We start from the raw sequence: 24,442 nt of genomic DNA, 5'->3' as shown, positions 1-24,442 counted from the left end.
CAGAAAATGGATGTGTATATCGTTGTAAATTTATTTTTATAAGCAATGGATTAAGTTGTCAATTCAGGGGCGAAGCTGCTATTTGAAACATGAAAATAATAAAAATGCTTCAACTTCGAAAAACGCACTAAAATTTTGACCCTGAGGGGGTGAGGTTTTAGAAATCTGCATTTCATATTGACATTATCCTCAGACAATGGATTCTGGTCGTGTTCAAATGAAATATCTTCCAATTATCAACTCTACTTCTTTCTATGTGCATAGATTTTAGCTCGGTTCTTTCACGTGACTTGCTGTTACAAGTTTACATAGATCTACATGTAGATCTACTTGTCTCCCTTTCAACACAACAGTAAGTTGTAATCGTTTATCGTTGGATATTTAAGAAACATTCCGAAAGATGTTTATGACCGCGGAAATTTAAAATGGAGCACTTGTCCCCGTATCCCGATCCATTGACTGAATCCGGGTCGTTTCGGTCCCTTGATGCCGAACAAAAACACAATTTAGATCTCTGACATTGAGATAAAACAGTATAATATCAAAGAAAAACAGGCCAAAGTCTTATATTTTCTTATCTTATTATTTGTCTAGATATGCTTTAAGTCTCACCACAGGCGTTATAGGATTTAAAATATTTAGAGAAAGGAAACCCGGACCCCCCGTTTTTATGTATCATATCTGAGCCTACAGCTCAAAAATGCTAGCTACGCACCTGATCATTAAGGTAAATAAAATATAGTTTTTGTTTTGCTGCTGTATGTTTTTTCGTTTTTATCAAGAAAATATCACATTCTTGATTCATTTTTTTATTTCTTCTCATATTTTCAATAGGAAAGTATTAAAAGGAACAGTTTAAAGTGGAACTATTTTTACGTGACACAATCGGTAGTTATTCGGTCGACAGGAATGGCGTGTACATGTAGGAGGCCCGACAAGAATAATTATATTGTTATGTCAATTAATCATTTGTCTTTGATAAAATGTGTAAACGGCATGAAGCAGGATACAGCAAATACATGGTTGGTGCCGAGATGGAGAGAGTTTATCCGGTTCGGCCCGAAAAAGAAAAAATGGGGCTCGCTAATGCTCGCCCTATTTTCTTTTTCTAAGCATCACCGGATAGACTTCTCCATCTCGGCACCAACCATGTTCTCTATTTAGATATTCTCAAATAACTCCCCACTAACGTTCATCACGCGGAGTGCGAACCCGTCTCTTTAGCTCAATTGTAATGGTCACACTTAAATGTCAAATTAACGTAATTCAGCTTGCATTAATTAATCATTTTTTATTGTGCGATTTAAAATATTTTACCACATATTTCACATTGTGGCAAAGTCGTGTCGCGCGCAAAGTTCAAGGTCACACTTATAGGTCAAAGTCAAAATGGGCATGGTGCTGCTTGTTTAATAATGACAAACATTGTAGCCAATAGGCCTCTAGTTTGTATAGTTTTGGGTAACTCGGTATCTTTTATTTTTAATCCGATTAAAGAAATGTAATAGACCTATAAAATAAACGACATAGAAAGACACAAAACATAGCCAACACCAAGTTTGATTCGTCATCTTTTATTTATCATTGAAGCAAAAGTTATAAATATTGAATAAATTCGAAATAAATACAAAACATAAATTCTGACAGCTGAAATGTCACAAAATCACAGATAAAAGTGTGTATTAAACATATTCTACAACACACCGACATTCCATTGACCTCATTCGGTTTTCTTTTTTTCTCTCACGAATGAACTGTTAATTTAATACAATTATTCCAGGATTACATATTTCAGCCCAAACTTCAAACAAAAATTAATTAAAAACGTATTGCTTTTGTAAAGACTGTATTATTCTGGTTAATGATATTGATATTTTAATGAAATAAACATGTGCACAAAGAAATTTAAAATTTAGAGGACTCAAACCAGGTAAGGTAACTCTAGTTTAATGACATTGAAAGACGTTTGGTATTTTCAGAATATGTAAAATAATGATATTTAAGAAACTGTTTCAGAGGCCAATGTTATATCAAGTGTTTTGTGCATATAAGCAATATTGAACATACAATAATGGAAGGATGGACCCAAACACACCAAACACTAATGAATGCTCCTGCAAGTTTGAAATAAACGACCAACATACGGGCAAGTTTTATTGGTTTTGTTCAAGGGTGTTACGTCTTCCGTAACGTATATGGCAACCAATAATTATCAACACATTTTCATTTGAATGGTCAGGGCTTGCACTAAATGAAATTTGGGAATAGTTTATATCAGTTGTTGTCACAAGACTTACACACTTGCAGCTATGCAGCTTGACAAACTTTTGAAAAAAATGCGACCATTACAGTTTAAAAAGTTCAGTAATAGCTGTCATGGAATTTATTTCATCTTTATGTGAACATGCTAAAACAGTTAGGTAATATACAACGCATTAACTTTTTTTTCTTCTGAGAATTCTTTGGCAAACAAGGTCTTATCTAACATTTGGTCCGGAATCTTTACCACACCTTAAATTTTAACTTAGTGTAATCGCACAACGATCTAATATTCTTAATATTACATGTTCAAATCTTCCAAAATCTGTTGCAAGGAATTGCAAACCTTCAGTTTTTTAAACATACTGGCGATCCCTGAATGTAGCTGTAATTTAAAATGGACAAACTTTTGTTGGAAAAGTACTGTTTTGTACGCCAAAAAACAAATACGTATTAAAATAATCAATCTTTGCTAAATCGAATAACATATTCAAAACTTTCACGACAGTTAAGGAAATTCAATATAAATGAAAGTGTACTGGCGTCCATATGGTTGGTCATATAATTTGAGATCTTTCACTGACACATTCAGTTATTCTTCGCTTTCAATGACACACTAAGTTATTCTTCGCTTTCACACACTCAGTTATTCTCCGTTTTCACTGACACACTCAGTTATTCTCCGCTTTGAATGATACACTCAGTTATTCTCCAGATTCACTGACACACTCATTTATTCTCTAATAAGTACTAAACATAAGACGTAGAACATCCATATATAAAAGTCTATTTGTAACTTGGTTATCTAGATTGAACATTATAAACAGCAATACAAAAATGAGATAAAGTTGCAAAAAAATATTAACAGAACACCGGGTGCAATATGCCAACACGCGCGCATGCGCGTTCAGACACACGGAATACATAAAATCGCACGCCCTATGATTGCATTACGTCTGTTCTAGATGGAATGGTTACTAAAAACTATTCGGCTGGTAAAAATTACACGTAAGTATTATTATTATTTGAGAAGCGTTGGTGCCAATGGAATAAAAACTAACAGTACGCTTGGTACTGAAGTTATGTACCGGTACTTTCTGTTTATTTACGTCAAAAGAATAAAACGTTTTAGAGCGTATTAAGACAAACCGATTTATCAGCACCTTATTGCTATTTATTGACCGAGTTCAGTGCGTTTAAAAAAATATATTGTGGTTCTTTTACTATCCATTAGAAACTATTTCTGTCAACATAAATACACAAGTATATGAAAGTCAGGCGCCTGAACAAATACTGAAATTGATACGCAAAGACAGATATAGAACTGTGTTGATTTGACAACATTGAGCATTTGTAATATGAGTCGCGTTCTGAGAAAACTGGACTTAATGCATGTGCGTAAATAATCGTCCCAGATAAGCTTGTGCAGTCCGCACAGGCTAATCAGGTACGACACTTTCCGCCTAAATTTGATTTTTGCTAACAAGATACTTCATTATAACGAACAATGTCATAACAGCGGAAAGTTTCGTTCCTGATTAGCCTGTGCGGACTGCACAGGCTAATCTGGGACGACACTTTACGCAGATGCATTATGCCCAGTTTTATCAGAACAAGACACATATTATTGTTTACAAACTATCTCTTCTATACACCACTTATATTTGACAAATTATATTCATATAAAATAAAGAAGTGTAAAATATAGTTCAAAAAGTAATATAGAAACCTAACGTATCGGACATACACAACGTGAAAAACATGTCTTAAGTGTAAATGTCTTAACCCATTTATGCCTAGTGGACTCTGCCATCCTTCTAAATTGGATAAATTTATTTCCAAAATTAGGGATGTTTAGTATATTTATTTCTATATTTAGAATATTTCTTACAGAAATTCCTTTAAGCAAACAGCGCAGACCCTGATGAGACGCCGCATCATGCGCATCTAGACGCTAGGCACACACGGGTTAAGTGTAAGAATATGTTAAAAAAATACATCAAAGAAATTAAAAACATGTTTGACTAGATTAAATACACTCACATTAACAGCAATATATTATTTGCAATACATCTGCAAACGTTATGCTTATATACATGAAACACAAAGGGAATGTTTTGATCGACCACGACCCATTTTTCCTGTAAAAATAACAACATAACCACAATATATGTGCATCATATGTCACATCATTTTCAGCCTCGATTTGTAAGAAATACCTTAATACATGTCCATATAAATACAAATGCAAGCTATTTTTGCAAACATTCATAATATATTTACTACTTAAAATGTAAAATTGAAAACAAAAACATCAGATTTTGGTTAAAAACTGACGTATTTCATGTGCTTACTGTTACATACACATTAATTAAACGCATACTTTCTCAACAAATTTCATAGATGATGTCATGCAATAATTGTAATTTATGGCCTTTTTTCGGACACATCTAAAAACTTTTTCGTAGATCTTTATTCGATAAAATAACTACGATAAATATTAATTTGTTCCGTCGAATTTTATCAGCTTCTTCTTGTCAAATAAGAATTTAGGCAGAAAAATTGTGCTTTCGAATTTCATCATATTTCAGACGATTTACTTTAAAGTCATCAGCGAAACAACCTTTCATAAAAAAAAGACCAAATATAGGATTAGCGATTAATTCTTGTTTACTGGTGAATTGTTCGTCTATTTGTCTCACATTTAATGTCTGTAATAGTTAGATCTACAAAAGTACGGTGCTGAATTTCACAGAGTACTCACAGTTATATAACGCCATTGAAAATGAAATTGTCAGAAAACGCTATTCGCATACAGTTGTCTGCGCGCAATACATCATACAATAGTTGAACCTATGAACGTAACAGGATTAAGTATTGTCATAATCATCTCTGAATACGCATAGCAAAGTAAATTTAAGCTATTTCAAAGCACATGAACATCTTGCTGACCCGATTAAACAAAAGGACGCAAAGCTGAGTTCACCTATGTTTTTGTATACAACAAAGCACGATGACGGTCCTTGAGATATCATGCTATATAAACATTTTGGTTTTGAAAATTGATACATCAGTGACCTCGAAAGCTGACTTAACTCTCACCGGCCTTGACCTTTTATACAGATTTGCGTTGTTCGCACTATTTTTCTGTAGAAAATGTGAACACTGTACTTTAAACATTTAAACAGAAAACGTAATTAATATGAAGTCAAAAAACAACAACACAAGCATACGCATCGATACTACTGCCGTTAACACCAATCATCGTCATCATCGTCAGAGCGATTTATTACAGGATCGTTATGCTCTCCCCTTAGTTCCATTTTCTCCATCGGCAGACGACCATTTTTACTGTTATTGTTGTTATTGTTGTAGCCGTTAGGTCCGTTCCCGTGATTTGCACGTGGTGAGCGGGAGGCGTGGCTATCTCTTGTCACGGGCACATTGTCACGTGGGTTTCTGACACGCCCCCTAGCGACCGGAGACCCTCCTACGGGAATCCTATCATAACTCCTACTGGAGGGTTGCCTATTTGGGGACTGATCTATGTTCCTAACTGACGCATTTCTAGTTCTATCAACTACCCGAATTTTACATAAATCAGGCGACTGTCTGGAAGAAGAGTTAACATGATCACTAGGGGGCACATTTGGTCGTCTGCTATAATGTCCAGGAAGCGACCGCGTTTGGCCCGGAATGTCTCGAGGGTCACTGACCTTGTTTAAATTATTTCGCTCTGTGGGGCTATACGGCTCCGGGCGGCCTAATTTTCCAGGCGGAGGAATATTTTGAGGCACAGGAGCAATGTTTAGCTTTGGTTTGTGAGTTGGAGAAGCGTTCAAGCGCGGGAAATTTATACTGCCCGGACTCTTTGAAGGCTGGGGAACGGTTGGAGAAGGCATTACTCGCGGCATGTTCTCTTTGAGCTTTGGTTGAGCAAGATTCAGCGAAGAAGGCTTCGTAGCCTGCACCGGTGCCTTTGGTAGCTTGCGCGTCGACCGCTTAGGCGGCGTTTGAACGGGGCTGCTGACGGGGCTCGGGCTGCGCGACCGATCCGTCAGGTTCGAGCCGCCGTAATACTCGTTCATCGGCGTGGACGACGGTGTCAGGTTGGGAGAGGGGGAGCGGGAGCGGGTCTCCAGCGAAGTGGAGCGGTACATTTCAGAGCGGATGCGCGGCTGTGGACTTGGCAGCGGCGACCCCAGCACGTGCGGCTGCGCCATAAGGGGCGGTCGCTTCACCCTTGGTCGACTGCGCAGCTGTGGGGAATTCGGAATGCTTGTACTGTCTTCACAGCGGAAACCTGAAAATATCATAATGCTATTTAAATTTTACAAACATTTAGACAATTACAAAAGACAGAGCTTCGCCGGACGTCTATAATCGTCCCGCTGTCGACATAACGTCCGAAGGGCCTTCGACCCTCGGGACATTATGCGGCAAGGACCGATTATAGACGTCCGACCAGCTCTGTCGTGTGTTATCGTTTATATAACATGTCATCAAATCTTGTCCCTTCTTTAAATGTTATTACCGAATTAGCTTTTCGTTCTTTTGTTTTCATTCAATTTATTACACAATTTATATGACGTATCACCTGTGACGATATTTTTTGTGACGAATCAACATTTTAAGTACGACTCTGTGGATTTTAGGGATGTTTCTTTAACTAATCTGTACAATATTGTATAAAAACATCAAACGAATCCAACCCGTATTTTTGATTGTGTCCTTGTCATGCATAATTGGAAATATCGGTAAGAACAAAATAAATTGCTCCGATCCGTCGATTTAGTAAATCGTGTTTTCATCAGAATGGCTACTGTAGAATTCAATACAAACTTTTCCAAAAAAAAAATTGCGGTTTTACAAAAAAATTTAGATATAGAGATGGATGATCAGAAAATGAAAATGCATATCGTTGTAATGTTATTGTTATATTAAAAAGCATTGAAATAAAGTTTTACTTGAGGAAAGCGTATCCACTCCAAATTTTTTGCACCGACAATTGCAACATAGCATCACAGTTGACACAGTATAATAAATGAATATATCGGGCAATTTGAACAGACATAATGGACCAAACAAATTTCCCACACAAAAGTCACCTTTATGTTTTCGTCTGCTCTGATCAACGATCTCTTGCGCCTGTTCACAGATGTTGGTCACTGCAGACGCGAAGCCCACATCCGGCGGGAATCCCCGCCTCGGCGACGGAGAGCGCCGGATGGAGCCCGGTGACGTCGTCGGCGATTCGTACGGGCTCCGGTTGATCAGCGCCGGCGATCTTGGACTCACCGGCGTCGGCGGAAGTGACGGCGTGCGGCATCCGGAGAGGAAGCCCGTCTCGGACTGGGGCCGCGTTAACAGCAGTGGCTGACCTGCGTGCTCTGGGCGAAGGCCCTGGGAGAAATCGCGCTTGTCCAATGACTGGATACAGAATAAAAGGGTGGCGGCGGGTAAAATCTTATAAATAACATAAGGAGGGCTTTGATTGAACTGGTGTACCTACATAGGATGTCTGTAGAATATACACGAGTTTCAAGCATCACCCGTGATACATAGACTTCAGTTGTTTCCATATAAACCCCTTTATGCCTAGTGGACTCTCCCATCCTTCTAAATTGTATCAATTTATTTCCAAAATTATGGATATCTAGTATATTTATTTCTATATTAAGAATATTTCTTACAGAAATTCCTTTAAGCAAACAGCGCAGATGCGGCGTCTCATCTGGGTCTACGCTGTTCGCCAAGGCCTTTTTTCTAGACGCTAGGCATAAATGGGTTAAGTAATATTCCAAACATTAATATCGAACGCATGATTAATTTACATATTTTTACAACTAACTGTAAGATTCGTACATGGAGAGTAATTCCAAGGCATTTGCCTATACACAGACAATAAATCATAGTAAAGTATTAATTAACGATTATAATTTAGCAAACTTTTATATGGTTGTTTATATAATTTATTTTTTGATACATGTTATGTGTGAATATTACAATGGTATGTGGGATCAGTATGTGCTAGTCATGGCTTTATCGTTCTACATACCAAACATAATTATGTTTGCGTTTTATTTGAATAAATATGTTGTATCAATCACATACTTACATATTATTGTTAATTTGTTATGAATTGTCACACGAATTTTTTGGGAGGAAAATTGTCAAAAATGTAAATGACATTATCTGATATGATTTGCATTAACACGAACATAACTATAACCATCCACACCATTACAGAATACAAGTGAGTATATGTATAACATCAACGTACATTTAACCCATTTATTCCTAGCGTCTAGAAAAAATGGCCTTGGCAAACAGCGTAGACCCAGATGAGACGCCGCATTATGCGGCGTCTCATCAGGGTCTGCACTGTTTGCTTACAGGAATTTTTGTAAGAATTATTCTAAATATAAAAATTAATATACTAGATCCCTAATTTTAGAAATAAATTGATCAAATTTAGAAGGATGGGAGAATCCACTAGGCATAAATGGGTAAAATACGCAAGTCCCATCTCCGTTGAATATAAAATGAGAAAGATTAGCCCGGTACAAAACACAAACGAAGATACCGAGTGACCATGTCAGAGAAAGGCATACCGAGTGACCATGTCAGAGAAAGGCATACCGAGTGACCATGTCAGAGAAAGGCATACCGAGTGACCATGTCAGAGAAAGGCAATACAGAAAGAAAGCTAAAATTAAACATTAAGTCTTCAAATGTCAGAGGAGATACTATTTTTCTGTAAAAATAATAAACATAAAACAATAATAACAGCTTGTAACGGCAATGACGAACACTCCCCGACACCATATATATACGCCGGCGACTACGAAACAATCAACGAATGTTACTATGCTTAAAAAGTCAACTTATTCCGCCACCTTGGACTAAGGGACCTACACCGCCACCTTTATTCCAGTGACCCCAACACGCAACCGCACTCGGGACTCTGTGGACTCACTGATTCACAGGACTGGTGAGGTCATTAAAAGCCAGCGCCACTTTTGCGATCCAAAAGCCAAATTGAGACATTAAACGTACTTTAAGTTCTTCGTTTTAAATCCGCTCGAACTAATATTTTCTACACAAAAATACACTTAATAATTGTACAGGACCTTACCTGACCATATCTTATACTTGATGAAATTAGAGACGTCTTAAATACTGCCCAATCATTTAGATTTGTGGGTACGAACTTTCGTGTTTTTAATGACTTTTTCGTGGAAACGTAGCAATTAGCTGAATTCTGACTTTAGAAATAGAGGTATTTACGTCGGGTCATCTTCCGACGTGTAAGTATTAAATGCGTGGATCGCTAAACCCACGAAATATGCGAAAATAATGTTCTACAAATAATAATGATTTTACAGTTTCGTGTTGAATAAGATTTTAATACATGGGACGTGCTCTGTGAAAAGGGGGTAAATGCATTTGCGTGAAGTGTCGTCCCAGATTAGCCTGTGCAGTCCGCACAGCCTAATCAGGGACGACACTTTCCACCTTAACTGGATTTTTGCTGAGAAGAGACTTCCTTCAAACAGAAAGAGGGAAGTGTCGTCCCTGATTAGCCCGTGAGGACTGTACAGGCAAATCTGGGACGACACTTTACGCACATGCATTAAACCGCTTTTTCTCAGAGCACGGCCCATATATATGAATACTTATATATTAGTATAAATTATAATGAAGAACGAAATACAATTTTTATCATTTGTGGAACAGGTGATTTGTATACTCATGCTGCAACATGGCGGGCTTAAGATGACGTCAAATTATTGTTTATCAATGAGCCCACGGTCCCGATTGTAGCTGCACATATATATGGGAGTACCTGGAAGTGGTCGGACACTACGTAAACACCCGAGTACGCGTCGTAAATACCCGAGGACGTGGCGTAAATACCCGAGGACATGTCGTCCTCCTCGTTGGAATACGAGCTATTTATATAGCCGTGCATTCCTGCGTACCGAATGTGGCGGATCTAACAACATAAATTACAATCTTAACGTTTGTTTATACATTTACAAGGATGTGTATTTCTACGTATTGTACATACCTAATATTGCCAAAAAAATAGACAATATTGCCAGCAAAAAAGGTCCCTTAAAAACCGGTGATATCCTCTATCAGTTAAATTCAACCCATTTATGCCTAGTGGACTCTCCTATCCTATTATAATGGATCAATTTATAAGCAACATTTGGGATGTCTAGTATATTTATTTATATATTTAGAATATTTCTTACAGAAATTCCTTTAAGCAAACAGCGTAGACCCTGATGAGACGCCGCATTATGCGGCGTCTCATCTGGGTCTACGCTGTTTGCCAAGGCCCTTTTTCTAGACGCTAGGCATAAATCCATATTGCCCCTAATCGTTTAATGTTTTATGTCCCATAAAGAAATATACTGTTCTTTGCCAATTCGAATAATGTATTGTATCAATTGTTTGAATTCCCAGAAGTGCGACTTCTAACGGTATCATTTGTGTCGCGTTGTGAGAAAAGTGGGTATAATGCACGTGCGTAAAGTGTCGTCCCAGATTAGCCTGTTTAGTCCGCACAGGCTAATCAGGGACGACACTTTCCGCTTTTATGACATTTTTCGTTTAAATGAAGTATCTTCTTAGCAAAAATCCAATTTAGGCGGAAAGTGTCGTCCCTGATTAGCCTGTGCGGACATGCGGAATTGGGTAAATAACCATGAATACCGGTATAAAACAATCGCTTCACCCAACATTAAGGAAGCAGTATGTATAATGTGTTTACGTTTTTGTTCTGTATCATTGCAGGTAAGAGTTAGCAAAGCTGTAAAGTTGTATTTATTTCAAAGTAGAATTACAATTGTGCATTGAGTTATTGATTTCATTGCAATATAATTATAATTTTTTTCTTCTAAATTTTTGACACCTGTGCTTTTCGGAATATTTTCCGCATCTAAATTTTCGGACACGAAAACAAGTATTTTTAAGTGACCCAAACATTAGAGTAGTTACGATATGTTTTTTTTTCAATTTTAAATACAATGTTAAGACCTTGAGCGTCTGCTGAATACGTCGAGCGTCGTAGTCATATTGCCAATGTATAAATATTTTTGTAATTCATTCTGTTGACTTTTCGCCAATCCAGTGCTTCCAACGGACGAATAACCGGACGGACAGAGGGAAAATCGATAGTCAAGTTAGATAAAATACCAGGAAAGGACTCAATCCAAAATTATACAACGATTGATCATCCACAAATGATAAACGACACTGTGGCTAATGTGCTTTAAAGACAAAACTTCATTATAAAACGAAATTAAAACAAAGCAAAGAAATAGTGGCCACCGCATACTAACCTGCACGCTTCCCATATCCGGGTTAACGTTTCCGCCGGAAAAGCCGCCGGGTTTGCGACGCTTGCTGCTGTTCCGCCTCAGGAAACTAAAAGCATTTCCGGAAGGTTTGTCAAAGTTGGGGCTGCAAATAGGTGGACACACACATACATACACAAAACATAGAACGGAAACATACACAGAAGCAGGAACAAAAATGTGCCACTCTCTGTGAAAAACTGGGCTGAAAACATGTGCGTAAATTATCGTCCCAGATTAGCCTGTTTAATCCTCACATGCGTATAAGGAACGACACTTTTAGCCTAAACCGGATTTTCGTATTTTCATTAAAAATACCATACAAGCGGAAAGTGTCGTCCCTGATGAGATTGCGCGGATTGCACAGGCTAATCTGGGATGAAACTTTACCCACATGCATTCGGGCCACGTTTTCCTAGAGCGAGGCTCGAATGTTTCGCACACGAATATTTGTGATGAACAAACATGCAAAATAAGAGTCGAAGTTGTTGAAATTATCTTATATTTGTTACTTGAAAATAAACCAAACAAGAGTTCCGCGGTCGGAGTCATATGCCCCCCAAACAGGGCTTTGAACTAGTGACCCCGATTTCAATAGGGGTCATCTACTGTCCAAGGCCAACGCACATGTCAAGTATCAAGCCAATCGTTCAATTCGTTGATAAGTAATTGATCAGAAACAATTTCCACACTTATTGTGACAGTGACCTTGACATTTGACCTAGTGACCCAAATGTCAATAGGGGTCATTTACTTTCCAAGGTCAATGCACATGGGAAGTATCATACAAGCTGTCGATTCGTTGGCGAGTTATTGATCAGAAACGATTGTGACAGTGACCATGATCTTTGACCTAGTGACATCAATTTCAATAAGGGTCATCTACTCTCCTAGTACCATGCACATGTAAAGTATCAAGCCAATCGGTCAATTAGTTCACGAGTTATTGATCGGAAACGATTTTCACACTTATTGTTACAGTGACCTTGACCTTAGCCCTAGTGACCCCATTTTCAATAGGTGTCGTCTGCTTCCAAGGCCAATGCACGGGTGAAGTATCAAGCAAATCGGTCATTAAGTTGATGAACAATTGATTTGAAACGCTTTTCACACTCATTGTGACAGTGGCATTGACCTTTGACTTGGTGACCCAATTTCAATAAGGGTCATGTACTTTCCAACGCCAATTTCAAGAAGGGTCATGTTCTTTCCAAGGCCAATGCACAAGTGAAGTATCAAGCCAATCGGTCAATTCGTTGTCGAGTTATTGATCGGAAACGAACTGGACTACCTACAGACAGACCGACAAACCGACCGACATCAAGCAAAACGAAATACCCCCTCTTCTTCGAAGGGGGACATTAATATGCCTCATATTTACTTGTTTAGTTTAAATTGATTTTCGATCATAATCAGTACCGTTTGGAATATATTGACAATTTGTAAACCTGCAAAATGTTTCTTTACCGTAATGAATGCAGCTCTTACAAAACATTGATTAATATGTTAAACCTATAAATGCACAAAACACACGGACACCCAAACGGACACGCAGACGCACGCTGTTACAGACCTGTACACACCGGTCTTACTGACCTGTGTACTAACGCGAAAGGAATTGTGGGTAGCACTTCATTTACGAGTGAAAACGAAAGTAGGTCAGGTAATCGTGCTTCTGATAATCGCTTTCAGAGATTCAAAATCACATTTAAACATAATTAAATAGTATTTCTTTAAACAACATTTCGTTTTAAACACACAATAAAAACGAATTTTCTTTTATTATTAACATGTTCATTCCTACGCAGAACTAATTTGGTGGAAGCATATTTCCCCAAACCAGGGGAATGTGATGCGTCTTAGTATAGAGGTGATAATAACGTTGTGACGTCACCATCTATGTATAGAATGACAGACCTGTGAGTGTCGACCTCGTCCCCGGAATGGTCGGTGTCTATGCTCTGACTTGACCGAGCCGACGGCGCCCGGACCACGTTCATCAGTTTCTTGAAGAACGACGGCGGACGCTGAGGGTAGGCAAGGAAAACATTCAAACCATTAATTTTTACAGGGGCGCTTTGAAAATAAAGGGCAAGACGGATATTTCTAAACTTGAATTTTGAAACACGACTCTGTAAAATATTTAAAAACTGTTTTTTTTTTACTTCTGATATTGTTCTGGTTTTAACACATTGCAGTTATAATATTTATTAAACTTTTTATGGCATTATCACCAGACTATGTATGTCTACCAGTTTACATTTTTATGAGAAGTATATGCATAGATTAGCACAAACGTTTTTTTTTCAAACATTTTATTTTCAAAGTACGAGCAAATAGTATCATATTAGAGAATGAAGTACGTTTTAGGATATACATTTTGCACGTCTGAAAGCGGGTAAGTCTGCTACTGAGATTGAACTAGATTTCCCTAGATTTGTTACAGCAGAGAGAAATATCTCAGAGGCCGCATGTCGACATAACGAGGCAATTATAACATGTATGTTGTAGGTTGAAAAAAAAAATGATTTTACCAATTTTTGAAGAAAGATTATGAAAATTGATCGCTTAAAGCTTCTATAACGTTCAAAATCAACGAAAATTTCGTAAAGTATTACGTTAACTAAAGTTAACACCTAAACAATCAGTGTTCCTTATAGCAATAGCCACAATTTCAAAACTAGATGTGGTATGAGTACCTAGATTTTCGTTGATACAAAAAAGCTCGTTTTAATTTATGTGTGACCCAGCTAATTCCATTTTAATTTCCCGCGAATATATCTACTCATACGACACACGACCACTAAAATGGTACCATGTTAGTGTTCATGTGTCGTATGAATAGATATCGTTGCGGGAAATTAAAATGGAATTAACTAAGCAAAACAATAATAAAAACGAGCATTTTGTATCTACAAACATCTATTTTACCAGACCGCATCTGGCGTTGAAATTTCGGCAATGGTCATACGGAACACTGATTTTTAATTGTTTAACTTTATTTTAAGAAATATTTTAAGAAATTTTCGTTGATTTTGAAGAAAAATGGGGCTTTAAAACTTATTGGAATCAGGGGCAATGAATGCAAGTTTAAATATTGACAAGTAGGTGACTTCGGAAAAACGGACAGACTAACGTAGTAAATCTAGCATAAACCCCTCTACTTCGTTGTTGAAGGTATAAAACATAACAAAGACATATATAAGTTACTCAACACATATTACATTTAAAATCATTGTCAATGAAACATTTAACAATACTGAAGCCCGCAGATGATATCTCATAACTGTAGTTTTAGTAATGTTTGTAAACAATAATACTATCTTTTGTGTTACCTCGAACAATCCTACAGCTTAATTGTTCACTAGGCATACATGTAATTAAACTATTAGTACGTTTTTTAGTACTTTCTGTCGTACTTTAAACTATTTATTCAAGTAATCGCTCAATTAATTAATCCAAAACATGTATGCGTGTTTATACGTATGTATAGATACTTGAATTCTACTTGTAAATTATCAAGTCGCATTTAAATCATACTCATTTATAAAAAAAAAAGTCAATTGTTTATCAACATATCTATATGGATGTAACAAACGCTCTGAAAGCGGGTTATTTAAAATTTTAAATCACTTTAAGATAACTCTGAAAGTATTCGTTTCGATAATGTAAATCATGCATTAACCAGACAAAGTGCATTCTAACCTACACGTGCTGATTAACCGATTAACTACACTTTAACGTGCCACGTGCTTTTACAGAAATGAATAATTTCAAATGTGTCTGTCAGTACATGACATAAATTTTAACGATTGATCTATAATAAATAAACTATGTCAACTTTATTTATGCAGCATCTTAAAAGTTAATACTAACAGAAGACAAAAATAGAATGGAATTTTCACTTTTAAAAATTTACAACAAATTCGATAGGTCAGATATATCCACCGCTGAGATCCGTTTGACCTTTAAGTAGTAACCTTCATCTTAAGCTTGCATTATACCTTATACCTCATGCACAATGTGTGAATGTTATAAACATAAGGGACACATTAAATGTTTGTCCTTTAAGGATCACGTGGTAATCATAACGCATATGAAAAATACAGACTCAAACATTCTTCTTCATGTGTGACCTTGACCTTGAGGTGGCGTGATTGGCTGAAACCCTCTTCACATAGTCTCAAGGAGCAAAATATTTCATGAAAATCCTTCAAAAGATATATGGAGGCTCAATATTTTACAGTCAAGTGCGACAATGACCTTGAACTAGCATGGCTGACTGGGGAATTCTATTCAACCTCTTGATTATCTTAACACAAAGTAGCAACGTTTCACAAAACACTATAACGGATATGAGGGATAAAGTGAGAGCATGAAATTAGGGGTTCCAAAATTTGCCCTTCAAATGCAAGTTTGACCTTCAACCGGCCGTTTTCACTCATGCAGTCTGCACATCATCTGAATCAGCGTATCATTTGAACCACACAATCCTCCAAACGGTTTAGAAAAAACTTAGCGTGCACGAAAGGGTTACGGAAAGACGGACGGTATAAGAATACTATTTTCTATTAAACGCTCAACTTAAAAAGCAGGAGCTCATAATGTCAAATGTGTCGTTTTTAAAGCAAAATCAAAACTGAACTAAACATATTAAATCTTTGAAATCTCAGACAGGCATTACTTAACCCATTTATGCCTAGTGGACTCTCCCATCCTTCTAAATTGGATCAATTTATTTCCAAATTAGGGATGTCTAGTATATTTATTTCTATATTAAGAATATTTCTTACAAAACTTCCTTGAAGCAAACAGCACAGACCCTGGGTCTACGCTGTTTGCCAAGGCCCTTTTTCTAGACGCTAGGCATAAATGGGTTAAGTCAAGAACCAAATACTGAGTTGTTTTTTTTCTTCATGTAATTTAATACAATTTTAATTCCTGACATTGAGTTGTAATCTATAAACATCTATGATACAGATACATTTTGATAAGCTTTATCTATAATTGCAAGCATAATGGTTCAAGTAAAAATCACTGAAACATGTATGCAAAAGAAGAAGGAAAGTTGTGTAAGAAGCGAGGGCGATGCATCATGCAAATGTACGAAGGGGCGTGTTTGAAAGTCGGTTGTTTTAAACTTCTTTCGTGTAGTTGGACATATTGAAGACGTACACATGAACATTTCGAAAGATACAATATCTAACCTTCTTAACTAACAGCAATCACTATATTCAAGATTTGTGGATTGATATTAGGAGCAATTTCTTTTAGTGTTTTTGAAAAAGAAAACAACAACATCCCGGTTGAATACAATGGATGGAAAAGGTCAATGCCATATTAATTATGCATTTTTAAACCAACAAATGTATCTGCCACAAACACAAATCTCACTTTTTGTAAACTTAAGTCGTTTACACTTTGTTTAGCTCCTTTGTCATTATTTATACACTTAAATCAACACCACTCCGTTAATGCGACTAAAAGCTCAACATTTTTAAAAATAGTTTTTATTGGACCTTCTTGGTTTACTGCGTCATTTTATTCCATCGTTACTATTGTAAGACATGAGTAATACCAACTTGAATAAACGGTCCATATTAACCACAATATTACTGGTGAAATTCTTAAATAGGTTCATTTTCTACAAACAAACACACAGTTTGACATATAAACACTTTATAAAACGAATTGTTGCCACCAAAGTAACTGAATCAAATGACCACATTATAAAATAAAAACAATCGTTGTCGACTTTGAAAACCTCGCAGTTCAGGTGGGACACACAGACTCGACGAGACAAAGGACATGTACTTCACCATACGTAAGAAGTTTAGAACAATATGATGCTGACCTGATCGCTATCAGCTAGCAAGGGGATATTATAGGCGATCTGGAAGTGCAAGAGGAACATATTGTAATGTTAATTTGTTATTACTGCTGTTACAACAACGCCTAACTGTATGGCGAAATATTTCGTTTGATTGCAACAGGACTTTGCTGCATTTTGCGAGAAAATGACCACAACATATGAATAAAAGTTCAATTTTTTTAAATGAGAAAATATGATGACAAAAAAGAGATAACAAGTAAAAAGAGTGATTCAGTGTGCGACCTCGTACACACATAAAGTGCATTAAATCTGGATAAATATCATTATTGTCACAGGCCAATTGGAATGATTAAAGAAATACATATATATAATACTGAAATTTAGTCCCTACTCTTTTCAACTGAAGCCTACTTTGTAATAATAAATGAATGATAACGGTACTAAATATCGGTATGGTTCTAAACTTATTTGTTAGCAACCTCTATATCTTTTTGAAGATGCTGTGGTTTTTATTCAATGATGCACATTCATATAAAATATATGATATATTTTCCGTTCAAAGTTTTGACCTATTTGAAAAGAGTTTTAGATCATGAGCATAATTACAATATATTGGAAATTGTTTCCAATGGCTGAAATCGTTTAATAGTATTGTACACGATAGACTGTATTCAATTGATCACGAAAAGTCATGAGAAGTTCTCGTGAAAACAGTGTTTTCATGGTTATAGAGGAACACGTCAAGTTCATGCATACACATGATGTAATAGATCAACTTCCTTCATATGAAAACACATTCCATAAAGCAATAAGAAACTACATATTGTCGGTAAAATGAAGAGAAAAATATCGTACCATAAATACGTTAAGAAGTTTTAAAGTACTCCGATAACACCCGCCATTTACTGCTGTATTCATTCAATACACTGTCAACAATGCAAAACGGTAAAAAGTTGCTCAAACCTGTTTAATAACATAACATAAATATGTTGCTTTAAAAGACAGAGTTAGCTTTACCTTCTTGTGAAAAGACATAGAATAGTTATAATAAATATAAAGAATTAAACGTGTTAAAAGTTAGTATGTGAAGTAAAAAAGTGCTACGCTGTGCAATTACCTCTTCGTCGTTTGAAGGCTAAAATAAAAGTATTTTGTTTTGAAATTGACATATGTTTACTTCGGAAATTGAATTTAATCGGATATTTTAAAATGTTGTTACAATACAATGGCTCTAGGTTACTTTACGATTCAAATAATAGACGTGTACAAAAGGATATCCATTCAGAATAGGGTTACACATGGTGATATAAGGATGTAATGTATACATCACTAATTTTATACTTGATAATCCAAGAATAAAAACTACACAATATAAAATTTAAATAAGATAAAAAAAATCAAATAAAAATATGTTATGAAATTTAGTTTACTAATCTAACATGCATTAGTGAACGCGAATCATTTATAGCATATGACATTTGACAAAATAGTCAAGATAGAGTTATTTGAGTAAATTATCAATAATGTGCTTTAATTGTAAAATATAATACAATTATTTACTAGATATAATGTCTTTAACGTGTTGACGCTGGTTTGATGCTGTTTAAAAGTAATAAAAAACAAGAATAAATCCATATGCATGCCATAAGAATTGGGGTGCATTTCCAAGTAAACATCAGTGAACCCGTGACGATACGATGCATGTCCCAATACACTGGAATTTTTAAAGTGTATAGGACAGATACAGTTAAACATATTTTTCTCAATGCCTTAAATCCCGCTTTCGTTACTGACCTTTGTGTCACAGGGACTTTGCTATTCCGGTTTCGGACCATGGCCATTTTTAGTACATAGTAGACAGTGTAAGCATAGATAGGAAATGGAGCAATTTACGAAGAAAAAAACACTATTTGCATACAGTTTCAGTTTTGGTTTTTCAGATTAGAACATGTTATTTCTGGTGATTAGTTGATTAGTTGATTCAATTGCCCAAAGTGTAACAAGAGAACGCACCAGAGAGAAATGGTTTGATCACTTATAGAACCAATGTCTCAGTTTTGTTAAATGTGATTGCTTTTATGGTTGTTAGCTGATTTCTGACGTTTCCAAAATGATACCAGAGATAGCCGAAGACAGAAAAGAATTGGCCACTGTCACAGTGTGTATTAAATGAATTCAGAAGGATTATTGTGCTATAAATGTGGTAAATTGACGGCAGATAGTTTGAAGAATGACAAATCGAATACAAAAGAGTAAATGTATGTGATTGACTCTATTGCAATGTGACTGAAGCAGACATTACTGAGAATTATTAACTGTAATAAATTGTCTTCAAGAATTTAAGGAAACGGAATGTTTGTATTTAAAAATAAATGTAAACATACTTTTAATCATGTAGCAATCCTATTACGTCTTTATCTTAAAACGCCGCCCACGACATTGACGAATGCTTAATACATATACTGAGGTAGATAGACGACATTTGACAGTACAGGGATACCATGGCCAATTTGAACACGCATGTGTGCTAACAATTCTATGGCGTGTATTACTTTTGCTCAGTACTGAAAGACTGGCTGCATAGTGTATTACGAACAAAGGGTACATTTTCTATCAATACTTAAATTTATTAATGACAAGTGCGGGAGAGACACTACAAGTGGGTGAAGTGCTAGGTATCTAAAATCACGAGAAATTCAGACACGGGTATGATGGCATAAGCGCATACATTAAAACCATCAGGGACGGTACAGAAATATACCTATGTACATGTGCGTTTTACTAATAAACGTGAGTAGGGGATATAAAATAAAATTTAAAAAAAGAACAAAAGTGAAGGAGAGCTGCTAAGTGTGTGAATCAGAAACATGGCCCAGGTCATGTGACCTCGTGACGTCATTTACCTCGTCTCTTTCCTCTTGCTTCCATGGAAACAAAAATGAAAGCCAGTTTGAATACGCAATCACAACAGAAAGGCAATAAGGCAAAATCCGGGAAAGCATCTGAGCATTAAAATGAGAACACAAAATAAGAACAATGCAGAATAATCAGCACCAACAAATATTAATGTGAACCTGCCCGTATGAAATCGTTGATTGAAACAGCAATGTACTTATAGATGGTACAAAAACTGTCCAATAATACAGTTTTGTCTACTTATATTTATAGTTCAAATGAATGAGTTTTACTTTGGAACGTATTTTCATTGAATGGTCACAATCGCGATTGCTTGGCACACTTTCATGTCACAGATGTGAATACACTGGAGTAAACACTATGATAATTTTTTGAGTCCTGTTCTAAGAAAACTCGGCATAATGCATGTGCGTAAAGTGTCGTCCCAGATTAGCCTATGCAGTCCGCACAGGCTAATCAGGGACGACACTTTCCGCCTTAATTGGATTTGTTCTACGAAGAGACTTTATTTAAACGAAAAATGTCATTAAAGCGGAAAGTGTCGTCCCTGATTAGCCTGTGCGGACTGCACAGGCTAATCTGGGACGACACTTTACGCACATGCATTATGTCTTGTTTTCTCAGAACGCGACTCTTTTTATTATCTATAGTCTGAAATCCGCACACAGTTTTGCACATCCTACTACTATTTAGACACACATAGTTACGGCCCACTTCACACAGGATTTCCACAGCAACCTCATGCTTAAATATGACCAAGAAATTAACCCATTTATGCCTAGCGTCTAGAAAAAAAGGCCTTGTCAAACAGCTTCGACCCAGATGAGACGCCGCATCATGCGGCGTCTCATCAGGGTCTGCGCTGTTTGCTTAAAGGAATTTCTGTAAGAAATATTCTAAATATAGAAATAAATATACTAGACATCCCTAATTTTGGAAATAAATTGATCCAATTTAGATGGATGGGAGAGTGCACTAGTCATAAATGGGTTAAACAGGTACGTGGATAATACCCTTATTTGGCCTCTGTAACCCGGTTACACAACACATTGACTACTCTTACCATTCTATGTGTTTGTCCGTTCTGTTGGCTCAGTTTGTATGCTTTCCAATTTTCGGTTATCAGCAGTCCTACATATATTTTTCCAACGGACATTTTTCCTTCGGTTAACTCTGGAAAAGCATTAGATAAAGTGTTATATTGATTTACAAGAACGTACAAGTAAGATATCTAAGGTTTGTTTTAAACTTTGTAATCATGTCTTTCAGACAGTTTATATCATAAAGGAGGTTGTCGACCAATACATTTTCATTACATACAAAAAGGACAGTGTAATAGCAATCGAGTAGGCGTTTTGTTCCATAACAAATACCGTAAGTTATGACCTGCCGTATCGAAAATCTTAAGACAAATTTAACCCATTTATGCCCAGTGGACTCTCCCATCCTTCTAAATTTCTTACAGAAATTCCTTTAAGCAAACAGCACAGACCCTGATGAGACGCCGCATCATGCGGCGTCTCATCTGGATGTACGCTTTTTGCCAATGCCCTTTTTCTAGACGCTAGGCATAAATGGGTTAAGTGATGACTTTATTGTATTCCTTCAAAACGTATGCCCATTATGTTTCTAAAATGAAGAAAACCTGAACAATAACAAAATATCAATTTATTTATTCGACATTTGTAATCATGGATTGTGATGTTTTGATTTTTCGAATTTTTTTTAGTCAGATGGGTCCTCCATGAGACTTTTTTTGTGTAAAACGTCCCAAAACACATAACGTTACGATCAAAGTTTTATATAAGAATAAACGCTAAGCATCAGCAGCGAAACTAAGTTAATTTCGTTTTTTATTGCTATGGTGATTTTCGTGTTCTTTAAATGTTTGCGTGTCCTTTAGTTCAAGAACATATCAATACGAACTTGTCTTTGATTTTAGCCAACATTAAAGGCGTTACATAAATTTGCTGTATTGGGCCCGAGGAATGTACCTTTTCTGGGAGAGGCGATTCATGTATTAAAAATACTATACTGAAAGGTGAACATACCATTCCATGGACATACACTAACACTTAGACTGTAGTTTGTAAGGACAAACACTAACACTTAGACTGTAGTTTGTATGGACATACACTAACACTTAGACTGTAGTTTGTATGGACAAACACTAACACTTAGACTGTAGTTTGTATGGACATACACTAACACTTAGACTGTAGTTTGTATGGACAAACACAAACACTTAGACTGTAGTTTGTATGGACAAACACTAACACTTAGACTGTAGTTTGCATGGACAAACACTAACACTTAGACTGTAGTTTGTATGGACAAACACTAACACTTAGACTGTAGTTTGTATGGACAAACACTAACACTTAGACTGTAGTTTGTGTGGACAAACACTAACACTTAGACTGTAGTTTGTGTGGACAAACACTAACACTTAGACTGTAGTTTGTATGGACAAACACTAACACTTAGACTGTAGTTTGTATGGACAAACACTAACACTTAGACTGTAGTTTGTATGGACAAACACTAACACTTAGACTGTAGTTTGTATGGACAAACACTAACACTGAGACTGTAGTTTGTATGGACAAACACTAACACTTAGACTGTAGTTTGTATGGACAAACACTAACACTTAGACTGTAGTTTGTATGGACAAACACTAACACTTAGACTGTAGTTTGTATGGACATACACTAACACTTAGACTGTAGTTTGTATGGACAAACACTAACACTTAGACTGTAGTTTGTGTACTTCAAGAGAGTACTTATCAGAAAAGAACAATATGATTTTGTTTCAGAAAATATAGCGGGCCAGCACAAATAATGCGGCAAGGCTCCTTCGTATTAATATCCCTGCATACTGGCTAAGGATGAGATTAAACACTTTATATATTAGCCTCCTAATGTGAAAAGGGGGTTAACTTCAAGTGCGTTAAGTGTCGTCCCAGATTAGCCTATACAATCCGCAAAGGCTAATCAGGGACTGCAATGTTCGTCTGGATTTTTGCTAGGAAGAGACTATCTTTAAACGAAAAATCCAATTAAAACGGAGTGTCGCCCGTGATTAGCCTTTGCGGACTACACTGGCTAATGTGGGACGACACTATACGCACATGTATTAAACCCCCTTTTCACAGTGCACGGTCCATATAAAGTTTATGCGAAGACGATGCATAAGCCGCATTATGCAAAAACGGGTCTTATGTCAGACCAAACTGTGCATAAGTACAGTCTGTTCATGAGTTACCCTGTCCGCCGAGGACACCACGAAACCTTGCGTGACTATTGACTCCAAAGGCTGTTTTAGGAGCTTCGTTGGCCGCATATGGCGTTATACAAATTTTTGCATGACGCGGCTAACACGTACATATAACAACAACAACAACAACAATAAATAACAAATATTATCTTTATGCATTTAAGCATATTACAGACCATCGTGATAAAAAAGTTATAATAATAGATACATGTGTGAAAATAAAGAGTAATCAAAATAATAACAAGACTATTGCCAAGCAATATAAATCCCCTACCGGCTCCACCATTGTCAGAAATATATATATATATATATATATATATATATATATATTATATATATATATATATATATATATATTTATATATATAATATTTGTTGCCATGGCAACCAGAATTTTTGACGTAGGAACAAAATAAAATGACGTGCATAATGTCCTTATTTCCATCTATCTATGTTTCAAGTTTCATGAAAAACAAGGGCTGTTTGTAAAACATGCATGCCCCCCTAATGGGCTATCCGTTGTAGTGGCAGCCATTGTGTGAAAACGTTTTTTGTCACTGTGACCTTGACCTTTGACCTAGTGACCTGAAAATCAATAGGGGTCATCTGCGAGTCACGATCAATGTACCTATGAAGTGTCATGATCCTAGGCAAAAGCGTTCTTGAGTTATCATCCGAAAATCATTTTATTATTCTGGGTCACCGTGACCTTGACCTTTGACCTTGTGACCTCAAAATCAATAGGGGTCATCTGCGAGTCATGATCAATCTACCTATGAAG

The 24,442-nt window shown here is 36.4% G+C and overlaps 1 protein-coding gene across 1 annotated transcript in view; it reads right to left on the bottom strand.

Annotated features, from left to right (window-relative positions):
• Window positions 1-1,572: 1,572 nt before the first annotated feature.
• Window positions 1,573-24,442, bottom strand: part of LOC127838695 (voltage-dependent calcium channel type A subunit alpha-1-like) — a 144,187-nt gene continuing 121,317 nt past the window's right edge. The window contains exons 38-42 of the mRNA XM_052366578.1: window positions 21,443-21,552; window positions 13,548-13,657; window positions 11,616-11,736; window positions 7,368-7,689; window positions 1,573-6,562 (exon numbers count right to left, since the gene is read on the bottom strand). Of these exons, the coding sequence (XP_052222538.1) occupies window positions 5,511-6,562; window positions 7,368-7,689; window positions 11,616-11,736; window positions 13,548-13,657; window positions 21,443-21,552 (1,715 nt within the window). The 3' untranslated portion in view covers window positions 1,573-5,510. The remainder of the gene's footprint in view (window positions 6,563-7,367; window positions 7,690-11,615; window positions 11,737-13,547; window positions 13,658-21,442; window positions 21,553-24,442) is intronic.

The sequence above is a fragment of the Dreissena polymorpha genome, chromosome 7 (assembly GCF_020536995.1).
Source record: "Dreissena polymorpha isolate Duluth1 chromosome 7, UMN_Dpol_1.0, whole genome shotgun sequence".
Taxonomy (NCBI): domain Eukaryota; kingdom Metazoa; phylum Mollusca; class Bivalvia; order Myida; family Dreissenidae; genus Dreissena; species Dreissena polymorpha.
Note: the sequence above shows the minus strand (reverse complement) of the source record. Positions and strands in the feature narration are given on the sequence as shown.